The sequence below is a fragment of the Cervus canadensis genome, chromosome 8 (assembly GCF_019320065.1).
Source record: "Cervus canadensis isolate Bull #8, Minnesota chromosome 8, ASM1932006v1, whole genome shotgun sequence".
NCBI classification, from domain to species: Eukaryota; Metazoa; Chordata; class Mammalia; order Artiodactyla; family Cervidae; genus Cervus; species Cervus canadensis.
The window spans coordinates 32258242-32271367 of NC_057393.1; the positions used below are offsets into that span (position 1 = coordinate 32258242).

General features: G+C 45.3%; 1 protein-coding gene across 2 annotated transcripts in view; it reads left to right on the forward strand.

Moving 5' to 3' along the window:
- SLIT1 (slit guidance ligand 1) overlaps window positions 1-13126 on the forward strand; it is a 165608-nt gene that overhangs the window by 133139 nt on the left and 19343 nt on the right. For both annotated transcript variants that reach the window (XM_043475850.1, XM_043475852.1), the window contains exons 23-25: window positions 453-524; window positions 2435-2506; window positions 3342-3413. In XM_043475850.1, coding sequence (XP_043331785.1) covers window positions 453-524; window positions 2435-2506; window positions 3342-3413 — 216 coding nt within the window. The remainder of the gene's footprint in view (window positions 1-452; window positions 525-2434; window positions 2507-3341; window positions 3414-13126) is intronic.

Sequence of the window (13126 nt, forward strand, 5' to 3'; positions counted from 1 at the left end):
AGCTGTGTGACCCTGGGTGGGTCACCTCGTCACCCCGAGACCCTGCCCCTTCTTTTGTAGAATGGGTTTACTGCCTCTCCCGTAGGACTATAGGGAGGGGGAGTGAACGAACCCATGTAAGGTGCTAGTGAGAGAGAAAGGAAGAGAGCCCCTCACACCTGGCAGTTGTGAGACCCGGATGCCCTTGGTGGGAGTATTTCCATGGTGGGCAGGGGTGGCGCCAGGGTGCGGGATGAAGAAATGGAGACCCGGAGCCCTGGGGACAGAGAGGGAGTTCGGGGATCAGAGCTGGGGAGCTGTGGCTGGTTGTGAACCAAATGCCTCTTCCATCAGCTCCCACCTGCCAGTGGTCAGAGCCACTCGCCCCCCTGGCTGGGAGATGGCTGTGGCCAGAGTGGGAAAGGAGTCTTTTCTTTCTAAATGATGATACTTTTTTTTTTTTCCTTTTCCAGGGACCTGAGTAACAACAAGATCAGTTCCTTAAGCAATTCCTCCTTCACCAACATGAGTCAGCTGACCACTCTGTGAGTCCCATGGGGGGAGGAGGAGGGAGGGCTCATGGTTACCGGGACCCTCCCCAAGCCTCGGTCATCAGCAGGTGTCCCCACATAGCCTCCCTCAGCCTCCAGGGAGGGTGCCAGGGCCTGCCGGCCAAAAAGACTTTTCAGAAACATTTTTTTTTTTATTGTGAAATACAGCATATATATGGAAAAGTGCAAAGAACATAAACATACAACTTAACAAATAGTCATAAAACTAGCACATGTATAAATACCTAAGGCAAAACTTAGAACATAGCTAGCACCCCAAGAGTCCCCCGTCCCTTCCTGATTCTTCTTCTTTTCTCTCCCCTCACCTGAGGCCGTCCCTACTCAGACTTCTACAATGATCTCTTTGGTCTTTATAGTGCCATCTACATATGTATTTCTACACAATGAAGTTTAATTTTGCCCTTTTTTGAGCCTTATATAAATTGAATCATATAGGATATAGTCGTTTATGTCTGTCTTCTTTTATTTACCATTGTGTCTGTGTGAAGCTGTGGTCTCTTCATTTTCATTGCTATATAGTATTCCTTTGTAGGAATATGCCACACTTTCCTCATCCATTCTACTGTTGATGGATATTTGGATTGTTTCCAGTTTGGACTATTGCGAATGGTGACTCTGAACATTTTTGTGCCTATGTTCTAAGATATTTTAATGACTGCTTTACTTACATTCCAAGCAATTGGTTAGAAAGTAGTAACAAGCATTGCTTATATTTGCCTGCTTAAGAAGGTATTTTGTTCACCTTCCCAACACCTCATTTTACAGATGATGTGCCAAGAACTTAAGAACTTTCCCTTAGGCCCTACTGTGGTCAAATAGCAGAGCCAGTATCCCAAAAGACAGGTTTCTGACCCAGGCAGGCCCCCAGGAACAAAATGTGGGCCTGAGGCCATGAAACGCTGCACTTTCCTGCCCTGGGTCTGCTGCACTTTCCTGCCCTGGGTTCCCACTTCAAAGTCTTCATGAGCCTATTGACTGAAAGAAAAATACATAATATAAAAGTTGAGTTAAGCCCAGAGACGGCCTCTCAGATAGGTCTGAGGAACTGCTCTGAAGAGGTAAGGGAGGAGCCAGGATACAGAGGAACTTTTTTCCTGAGAAAAACATGTAGTCACACATCAAAAGGTTACTGCTAATCACAAAGAACATATCTCAAGTGAATGACTTTAGTGCTTTTCTACCTATGGGAGGATGCAAGAGTCTGGGGTCATTTGAATTTTTTTCCTTAGATTTGCATGTGAACTCTCTAAAGGCCAGTATATTCAAAGCACAGAATGTTTTCTTTCTCTTTTCTGAATTCCCCTCAGGGTGCACTGTCAATAATGGCTTGATCCTTGTGGAACTGGATTGGCAGGCAATTGTTTTTCTTTATGAGCCTATGTGTGAAGCTGCCATGGCCTGTGGCATTGGTAACCAGGGGCGGCTCTGCCCCCCAGGGAGCAGTCAGGAATAGTTGAGGATTTTTGGCTGTCATAGCTGGTGGAGGGCAGGGGGAAGCCCTGGCATTTCATCTTCAGAGGCCAGAGATGCTGCTCAGCACCCCTACAGCATACACAGGGCAGCCCCCCTCCACCCCCAACAAGGAATTGTCAACAGTGCTGAGGCTGAGAAATCCCGGGCTAGGCGATCCTGGCAGCTGTAAGGAGAAACAGCCCTTTCCTGTGATAAAAATGTCTCATTTCTCTTGTTATTATTTTAAAAATAGCTCTAGTGAAGTATAATTAGTATCTAATAGTATATCCTTAAAGTGTAAAAGTTGACACATTTTGATTTACATTCATGCCCATGGAATCATCACCATGGTCAAGATGGTGACCATCTGCATCAGCACCAGAGGCGCACCCCTTAACAACTCTTCCCCCTTCCTCCCTCCCTTCCCCCAGGATCCTCAGCTACAACGCCCTGCAGTGTATCCCTCCTCTGGCTTTCCAGGGGCTTCGCTCCCTGCGCCTGCTGTGAGTATCCCCATTCTCCATTCCTCCAGGGAAATCTGCCGCACGAGGGGCCTCCTCATCTCCTGGTGGACAGGAATGTCCCCGTGTCCAGGGTCCCAGCAGGGCCAACTGTGTCCAAAGTGGAAGGCCAGTCCACTTTCATTCGGGCTCCTAACAGAGGCCCAGGAATACATGGGAGACTTTGGGGAACGCTCACCCAAAGTTGCATAGACAGGAGGGGCTTAGTCTTCTGTCTCAGAGAATCCAGCAACCAGGGGCTGCTGTCGGCCCCAAGTTGTGTTTGCTGTATGTGTACGGGGGCAAGTTCCCAGGCATTCAAGGTAAGGTAGCCCCTCGCTGGCATGTGAGTCTCCTGTCAAATGGTGAATGTGGAACTTGCTCTCAAGAATTCCCCCTGCGAGGTGTGGCCTGTGGCTCACAGCCCTGTGCTCACAGCACGGCCTCTGGAATATTCTTGCCCCAAGTCCTCTGGCAGCTCATTCTTCACCCTCAGCCAGGGTCTCACTAGTAGCTTCCCTGTTGGGAAGAAGCCTGTCCCCCTCAGGCTCCCTGGCTGAGTTAGGGAGGGCGCATGTCCATTTGTCCTGTGAACAGACGTGGTATGTGGGTTAGTCATGACAGCACAAGTGGGGGCCTCCGGCGGGGCTGAGGGTCAGCGTGGCCTGTGACAGTCACAGAGTCTGTGCTAGCCTCTCCTTGCCAGTGGCCATCCTAGCAGGATCTCTCACTCAGGGACCCTCTCCCTCAAACACACCCCTCTCAGCAGAGGGCGTCCCTCCATCAGTTCCTGAGTCTCTGTCTCAGGCTGAGTCCTGATGGCCTCTTTTCTCTTCAGGTCCCTGCATGGCAATGACATCTCCACCCTCCAAGAGGGCATCTTTGCAGACGTGACTTCCCTGTCTCACCTGTAAGTAACTCTGACCCAGTCCTCAGCACCTCTTTAGATTTAAATGGAACTTGGATTCCAAGAACGATGTCGCCTCTGGAGATTATTACTTTTAATTTAGCTTGTGAGCTTCAAATGCTTCCTGTTTCAGACTCTTACACATTCAGTGCACCATCAGTTATAACAAAGGGATTGAGAACAGTTCCTCATGAGCAATAATAAAAGTAGTCATGACCTGGTATTGACTGCCGAGCACTGCACCTCCATCAGCTAATGCAACCCCCCAGCACTCCTACCATAGCTACCATTATTCCCATCTTCCACATGAGGAGGAAGGTCCAGAAAATGTGACACCCTCACCCAGAGTTGCACAGGGCAATAGGGGCTGAGTCTTCAGTCTCAAAGCCCGTTCTCTGAAGCACGATGCCAGTATTGCGCCTCTGACTTCACATGGTAGGTGATAAGCTCTGGAAATTTAGTACCCCAAAGGAGTATAATTGGTATAACTGGATGCTGAAATGAAATGTAAATGAAAGTGAAAGTCGCTCAATCGTGCCTGACTCTTTGTGAACCCATGGACTATACAGTCCATGGAATTCTCCAGGCCAGGATACTGGAGTGGGTAGCCGTTCGCTTCTCCAGGGATCTTCCCAACTCAGGGATCGAACCCAGGTCTCCCGCATTGCAGGCGGATCCAACCGAGCAACTTCCACTTTCATTGGATGCAGAAGGGCTTCCAAAACCATTTAGCTGGCAACACCAGAGCATTCTTAAAAAGCAGTATACTCAATTCCTCAAAAGGCTGAATGTAGTACCATATAACTCAGCAATTTCACTCCTAAGCATGAATCCCAAAGAATTGAAAGCAAAGACTCAAACAGATACCTGTACACCCTGTTTATAGCAGCATTATTCACACAATAACTATACAGCAGAAACAACCCAGGTATCCACTGACAGATGAATGGATAAAAAAATACGGTACAGTAAGGTACAGTATTCTGCCATAGAAAGGAATGAAGTTCTGACATGTGAGCAGACCTTTAAAATATGTGAAATAGCTAAGTGAAAGAGCCCAGACATAAAAGGACAAATATTGTATGATTCCACTGAAATGAGGGACTCAGACTAGTCAAATCTGTAGCTACAGAATGAAGAATGGTGGTTGCCAGGAGCTAAGACGAGGAGGAAAAGGGAATTTGTGTTTAATGGGTAAAGAGTTTCTGTTCAAGGTGATAAAAAAGTTTTGGAACCAGATAGTGGTGCTGTGTACTCAGTCGTGTCCAACTCTTTGCGATCCCACCAGGCTCCCCTGTCCATGAAATCCCCCCTGTCCATGAAATCCTCCCTGTCCATGAAATCCCCCTGCCCATGAAATACTGGAGTGGGTTGCCATTTCCTTCTCCAGATAGTGGTGATGGTTACACAATATTGTGAGTGTAATTGATGCCACTGAGATGTACACTTAAAATGGTCAAAATGGAAAATTTTATGTGATAGGTATTTTACCATAATTTAAAAATGAGGGCATATAAAAGCAGTGGGCCATGAATTAGGATTAATTAGGGTCATCCTAATTCTGAAGGTGGGGCCGGGCACAGAGCAAATACGTCCTTTCCTATCGTCTCAGCTATAGGCCGAGGTCGTGTTCAGGCCAGACGGATGCAGTCGGGACCCTGGGCATTACCGCGTCCTCATGCTCTCTGCCTCACAGCCACGCGGCCAGGGCCCAAGTAGGCAGGCAAATCCAGATCAGAGAGCCTTTTGGGGTCCCCAGCATCTCTGCTTGAAGTTCATTCACTCAACAACCTCCCTAGATTTTCTCAGCTCTAAGACTCATCATTTCCACATTGTAATCTCTGAGATCAGAGTGTATCTTACAGATGATCTGTGGGTACTTAATATGGTAACATTTCCCTACCTTTCCCATAGCAGGCATCTAACAATCTTAGGCTTGAGGAAATAAAATAGTAATAAGTGCCACTCATTGTGAGTTAGCTTGGGACAAGGACTTTACTTTCAGATGGGAAGTAGCTTTTTTGCCATTAGCCAGCTTCATAAATAAGACAGGGGCTGCCTTGAATCCACACTGAAGATTCTAAGACTTGGTGGGCAGAGTGCAATGATTGATTAGTGATGTCTGCCACGGGAGTGGAAGGGGTAAGGGGTTTTGTCCTCTGTGGCAGGGTTTATTATATCCATTTTATAGTCCCAGGTTCAGTCAAACAGATTCCCTAGGTCATAAAGTTAGGAAATGACAGAGACAGGATTTGAACGTAGGTGTGTCTGATTCCAAAGCTCTTTATTTATTCTTTATTGCCTCAATAAATATGTCCTGAGGAGCCACAGTGAGTCAAATGCTGAAGAATTTACTAACACTAGGTTGCTGCCTTCTGTGACCATCTGGGATATTACAAAACAAATTCAAAGAAACCAGTGACTAACTCTGGGGACGTCAGATGACCTTCAGAGAGGAGGTGCCACCTTTACTGCCTTTGGAAAGGCACTAGGAATTTGCCATTTGGAGAAGATAGGGAAGGACATTCCAGGAAGAGGGAATAGCTTATGCAAAGGCACGGAGGCAAGAAAGTGAATGACGTATTCAGGGAGACTACACTGTCCAGCATGCTTCCCAGGTGGCTCAGTGGGGGTAGAGAATCCACCTGCAATGTAGGAGATGCAGGTTCAGTTATTGGGTTGGAAAGATCCCCTGGAGGAGGGCATGGCAACCCACTCTAGTATTCTTACCTGGAGAATCCCATGGATAGAGGAGCCTGGTGGGCTACAGTCCATAGAATCACAAAGAATCAGACATGACTGAATGAACACACACACACGCTTACTGTGTGTGTAATATGTGGATATAGGGAGTTAGGTTAGGTAAGAAATTTGGGGTAGGAAGACAGGAGTGTAGAAACGGACACTGTCATTCTGTTGTGAAAGGCCTCTCTGCTGAGGAGTTTGAGTTTTGTTCTGTAGATAGAAGGGAATCAAGGAAGAATTAAGTTGTGAAAACTCCTGGAAAGCCATGGCGACACACGGAACCTGGAGGGGATGGGAAGAGTCAGGAGGGAGCCTGGCTGGAGATGGTGGCTCTGGACCAAGACCAGGCAGGGGTCGTGTTGTTCCTTGTTCTTGATGACTGCCATTCACAGGGTCTTGATTCTATCTGTGTTTAGTAATTTTTGGTTGTGAGCTCATTGTTTGCTGATGTTAGGAATTCTGAGGACCTAAATTGGTCATGCTTCTCTCTAGAGAGTTCACGTGTGTGTCTTTGCTGGGCTAGGTCTGCTGCTGCTCTGGGCCCACACTGCTCTCCTCTCCCTTGCTTACCGCTGGGCTGTGCTGACCATCTGCTCCAGCTCTCCCGCTTGCCAGGAAAGGCCTTTTCAAGCATCTGGCCCACCTCTTCCTCCTTCGTGTGTCTTGTCTGTTTGCACGCATGCATGCTAAGTTGCTTCAGCCAAGTCCAACTCTGTGTGACTCTATGGACTGTAACCTGGCAAGCTCCTCTGTCCATGGGATTTTCCAGGCAAGAATAGTGGAGTGGGTTGCCATGCTGTCCTCCAAGGAATCTTCAGACCCAGGGATCAAACCTGCATCTCTTATGTCTCCTGCTTTGGCAGGCTGGTTCTTTACTGTTAGCAGCACCAGGGAAGTCTCTCTCTTTTGCTTGGGCTTTACCTCTCCTCCTTCCCTGTGAAAACTGAATGATGCCCAAGGATGTTCTGATCTTTCCCTCAGCTCAATATCTAGAGGCTTTGCTTTTCAAAAGGGAAATAAACAACATTTTTTTTCCTCTTTAAAATTTATCTATTTTTTTTAAAATTTATCTATTTTAATTGGAGGGTAATTACTTTTCAGTACTGTGATGGTTTTTGCATTCATCAACATGAATTGGCCATAGGTGTACATATGTCCTCTCTCTCCTGTTGAAAAAGAACATTCAGACATTGTAGCATATTTATGGGTAGAGAAAGAACAAAATGTGTATTTTGAAATGATATATCTAACTCTCAATTCCATTTTCAACTGAAATTTACTGATTCAAACAATCTTTGAGAGAAGAGCATTGAAACATCAGTTCAGTTCAGTTCAGTTCAGTCACTTGGCTGTGTCCGACTCTTTGCGACCCCATGGACTGCAGCACACCAGGCCTCCCTGTCCATCACTGACTCCCAGAGTTCACCCAAACTCATGTCCATTGAATTGGTGATGCCATCCAACCATCTCATCCCTTGTCATCCCCTCCTCCTCCCACCTTCAATCTTTCCCAGCATCAGGGTCTTTTAAGATGAGTCGGTTCTTTGCATCAGGTGGTCAAAGTATTGGAGTTTCAGCTTCAACATCAGTCCTTCCAATGAACACTCAGGACTGATCTCCTTTAGGATGGACTGGTTGGATCTCCTTGCAGTCCAAGGGACTCTCAAGAGTCTTCTCCAACACCACAGTTCAAAAGCATCAATTCTTTGGCGCCCAGCTTTCATTAGAGTCCAACTCTAACATCCATACATGACCACTGGAAAAACCATAACCTTGACTAGATGGACCTTTGTTGGCAAAGTAATGTCTCTGCCTTTTAGTACATACACATGACCATATGTAAAATAGATAGCCAGTGGGAGTTTGATGTATGATGCAAGACACCCAATGCCAGTGCTTTGTGACAACCTGGAGGGATTGGGTGAGGAGGGAGGTGGAAGGGGAGTTCAAGAGGAAGACAATGTATGTTTTGTGTGAACAAAAACCTGAAGCTGCAAAGCCAGATTTTAAGCCCATGCCTGTCTATAAATTCAGACTTTAGGAGAACAGTGATATCAGGCTAGAAGCCAGATCTAGATCTAACTTGTTAGAAAAAAAGAAAAAAAACCCAATAAGTAGAGCTCAGTGGTAATTGGTAGAGCTCACTGGAAGTGGTAATTGGTAGAGTTCAGTGGAAGTGGTAATTGCAGAACAGGGCATTAGCACTACCAATTAGATATGTTTGTTAGTTGCCCTGTTTCCCCCTAAAATAGCATCTATGTGGAAGAAATCTCCCATTATTATGAAGCAACCTTGTGAATACATTCTTCCCTTTATACCCAGGGTTTCAAATGGAACTAGACAGCAGTCTGAGAAATGTACATATGTTTGTATTCAGGTGTGTGCCCAATGGAATATATGTGCATATACACACATGTAACTATTATTTCTTCTGCATGAGAAGATGCAACTATTTCTTGAGGATTCTGTGAGCAAGTACAAGGGGTCAAGGAATGGGAAAAGGATAGTACAGACTCACTGCATTCTTTCTGGGCTTCACGAAGGCCACAGGCAGTCTGAAGGGAAGGAGGGGCCCATGGCTCTGTCCCAAGTCAGGGGTTGCCCAAGAGTTAGCGTCCGGTGTTCCTGGCTCCCAGAGGTGACCTCTGTTCTTAGTGTGACTCTGACCTGGGCCTCTCCTCTTCACTGGCAATATGCAAGGTGGGTGGGTGGGCTGAGGGTGTGTGTGTGGGGGAGTGAGGTCCACCATATTTAAACCCCTTGAACTTTAGAGTAGGAATCAGGATGTGGCATTAGGTCTTTGTCTTGCCGTCAGCTTGCAGCAGGACCTCAGATGATTCATTCAGCTCTGGGTTCTTTCCTTGCCTGTACGCAGGTTATTTCTCATATACACCAGAGTTCTAACCACATGCCATAATCAGGCCATCGTGATTACGAGCGCTCCTCACCGCCTGCACATCTCTGCTGCTGTCCACTTGGATTTTACAGTTAACTCGTCTTTCCTCCATTTGTCTATCCATCCATCCTTCCATCAGCCAATATTTGCTATGTGCCAAATCCTGTGGCAAGGCTCCCCCATGTCATCCTTCATGTCTATAATCTGGCATTTTGTTGTCCCTAATCTGCTGCCTGCGGAAACACTAGACTTCTGAGTTCATTAAAAATTCGTTGTAAAAAGTGAATATGAAATGATTAGGTAAATCATGGGATGCCCATATGACAAAATAACAAGTAGTTAGTTATAATATTTATGACACTGTACTTTATTATTTGATAAAAATGCAGAATAAAGAGGATGATATAGTATGATTTCAGTTATGTATATATATACATATATACACACACATGAGCACAAGAGCTAGAAAGGAATAGATGAAAATTAAATTAGTTACATTTATGGAGTGGTAGATGATTCCTTTATTTTTTAGTTTATTTTGCTTTCATACTGAGGTTTGTGCATTTCTCCTGCTTGTAGGCAGGGGTTCATTTGGCAAATGAGGGGTTCTGCTGGTTCAGGCACCATGTGGGATTGGAGACACCTGCTCTCAGGGAGCTTCATTCCAGTAGAAGGAGGCAGGGATGCACATGAATAAGTTGCCTGGGAGGAGGAATAGCTCAGGTGAAGAGATTTTGAAGTTTTAGTATATGCTAAACTCTATAGTTGGCACCACTGTCGTAGGAGGTCTATTTCTATCTTGGTTATGTTAATAGAAGAAGCCCAGCGGGCCTTGGCACAAACAGATGAAATAGCTACTGTTTCAACTATTTCCAAGTTATACCAAAGATCAACAACACAGGGTTATTTATACTTTTGTTGGGGGATGAACCTGACTCCACAGTCCTTTTGGATTGATGAGTGGCCTGGCTGTCCCCACCACTGGTCTCAGCAGGGCCTGTGACTGTCCATGCCCTGGGAGTTCAGTCATTTTATCAGGAAAAATGGACTCCAGGTGAAAGTGAACTACTCGAACTAATAAAGTAGTCAGAAAAAAAGTAGTGTTTGGAGAAACAAAAGCTTGAAATGTTGAAATCAGGAGTTGCTCGCCATCTGTTCTGTATACTGACAAGTAAAACGTATTGGTCAAGCCAGAATGCCTAATTTTCAATAGCTTTGTATGTGACTTTGGTAGCTTTTATTATCTCTATATTGTATATATATAATAGAGAATAATATATATAAAAATAGAAAATAAAAAAATAGAGAATTATATATATATATAAATATATACATACAGGTATGAAGAATTGGAAAGAGCATGACTTTGTTGCCATTTATGGGGAGGATTTATTCAGGAATTGGGAACTGTGACATTCTAAGATGTGTCCAGGGCCTCCACATTCACAACAGCTTTAGATTTAGTCTTCTGGACTTTTTCTCTAAATGAGTTATAAGACTGAGAGAAGAAGCCCTTCAGAATAAATTCTCTACTCCTGGCTCATTAGCAGAACACACTCCTGCAGTGTGCTACAAAAATACTTTCAATAAATTCTATATTTATCTTTTGAATAACATAATTACATTACCTCATACTATGTTAAAAATATCAGTCTGGTGAATATAGGTGTTTTAAATATACCACTGTTTGGTATTCTTGTTATTTTTCTAAGTCTTTCTTTTCTTTTCTTTTTTTTCATTTATTTTTATTAGTTGGAGGCTAATTACCTTACAACATTGTAGTGGTTTTTGCCATACATTGACATGAATCAGCCATGGGTTTACATGTGTTCTCCATCCTGATCCCCCCTCCTTCCTCCCTCCCCATCCCATCCCTCTGGGTCTTCCCAGTGCACCAGCCCTGAGGACTTGTCTCATGCATCCAACCTGGGCTGGCGATCTGTTTCACACTTGATGATATACATGTTTCAATGCTATTCTCTCAGATCATCCCACCCTCGCCTTTTCCCACAGAGTCCAAAAGTCTGTTCTATACATCTGTGTCTCTTTTTCTGTCCTGCATATAGGGTTATCGTTACCATCTTTTAAAATTCCATATATATGCGTTAGTATACTGTATTGGTGTTTATCTTTCTGGCTTACTTCACTCTTTGTTTTCTTTTTTAACACAATGGAGCTTCAAAAAATCGAAGTGTCTGAACTTCCTCTACCTCTGAGAAGCCCTGGCAGTGTTCAGGGAAAAGAGGAAGGTGTTGCCCTGTCCCATTAGCCAGGATGGATGCTGTCAGCAAATCAGGACAGAAAAGATGAAATACACGTCGAGGCTGAACTGGCTTTCATTTTCCAAGCTACATTATTCCCTTGGTGCCCATTTCAGGCTCGATGTGCTTGTCTTTCTCCCCCTTCCAGATTGCAGGCTCTTTATCGAATCATAAAGTGAGCCCCAGAGATGTTAAGTGAGCTGCTCAAGGTCACCCGGGCAGTGAGCAGCTGCGCCCGGGGCCGGAGTCCAAGACTGTTGAGCCTGCTTTATAAGATGGGCCGTCATCAGCTGTATATTTGGGGGAATTCCTGCTCAGAATGGCTGCTGCTTTTATCAGACCCAACACATCGCCAGGGGAACTGCTTCCTCTGTGTTGCCCAGACACAGGCGGAAAATGACAGTGCACCCATTTGGTACTTAATAAATGTGCTCATTCTCATGAACATTATATAGCCTAATGTTTTCACAATAATGTTGATACAAATGGACTTCAGATACGAGGCTCTGGTTTTTCTATTTGCTGGCTCAAAGACCACTGGCAACCTTTGTTTCCCCAGATCCATGTCTTGTTCATCTCTGAATCTCTCACTGTGGTTTAGTGAGAAGGTTATGAGCTTACCCACCAGCCTGGTCAAAGCCTAAGAGGTTGGCAGTGCACAGTGTCAGTGTCAGGGTGGGGATGTGAGGGAGCAGGCACACCCTTACCCTGCTGGCAAGTGTAAGTCGTTACAACCTTTTTTGGAGGCTGGCTGTGAACATTTTGGGCTTCCCTGTTAGCTCAGTTGGTAAAGAATCTGCCTGCAATGCAGGAGATCCTGGTTCAATTCCTGGGGTGGGAAGATCCCCTGGAGAAGGGAAAAGCTACCCACTCCAGTATTCTTGGGCTTCCCTTGTGGCTCAGCTGGTAAAAAAAAATCTGCCTGCAATGCAGGAGACCTGGATTTGATCCCTGGGTTGGGAAGATCCCCTGGAGAAGGGAAAAGCTACCCACTCCAGTATTCTGGCCTGGAGAATTCCATGGACTGTATAGTCCATGGAGCCCCAAAGAGTTGGATAGGACTGAGCGACTTTCACTTTCACTTCACTGTGAACATTTTACGTGCACTTTCTCTGCAACATGAATCCTCCTTCTAGGCATCTGTTCTAGAGAAATGCTCTCTCCTTGCAGAGATGCATGGACAAAGTGTTCACTGCCGCTGGAAACAACTGGAGTGTCTGGCAGTGAAAGCTATGAAGTGTCCATTCTTTGGGATGCTCTGAAGCAGTTTGATAAAATGAGGTGGATCCATAGAGCTGACCTGGAGAGGTCTCCAAGGCATGCTGTTTAGTGACAAGAAGCAGGCTGCTCATTAACTATGTGTGCTGGATGGATATGATCTCTTCTCATGAAGAACCAATCGTATGTGTAAATATGGGAAAGGATTGGAAGGCTACATATGGAGTATGATGACCATGTGACCATGGGTCCTGTGGTTGGCAGGGACAGTGGACTTTTTTGTAATGTGGATGTATTGTAGTTTCCTTAACCACTCCCCCACTGATGAACACGGGAGGCTTCCGGTCTTTCTGTCACAAACAGTGCTGAGATCAGTACCATTGCACAGATGCCTTTACACACTTGTGCAGGCACAGATCTGTGAGATGCTCCAGAAACAGAGTTGCTGGGTCAAAAGGCAACTGCATTGCTGACTAGATAGATATCAGGCAATCCCCCTCCATTGGAGTTCTGCCATCTTGCATTCCCATCAGTAACATAGGAATGTGCCTTTTTAAAAAATCAAGGTGAAATTCAAGGAATATAAAATTAATCAT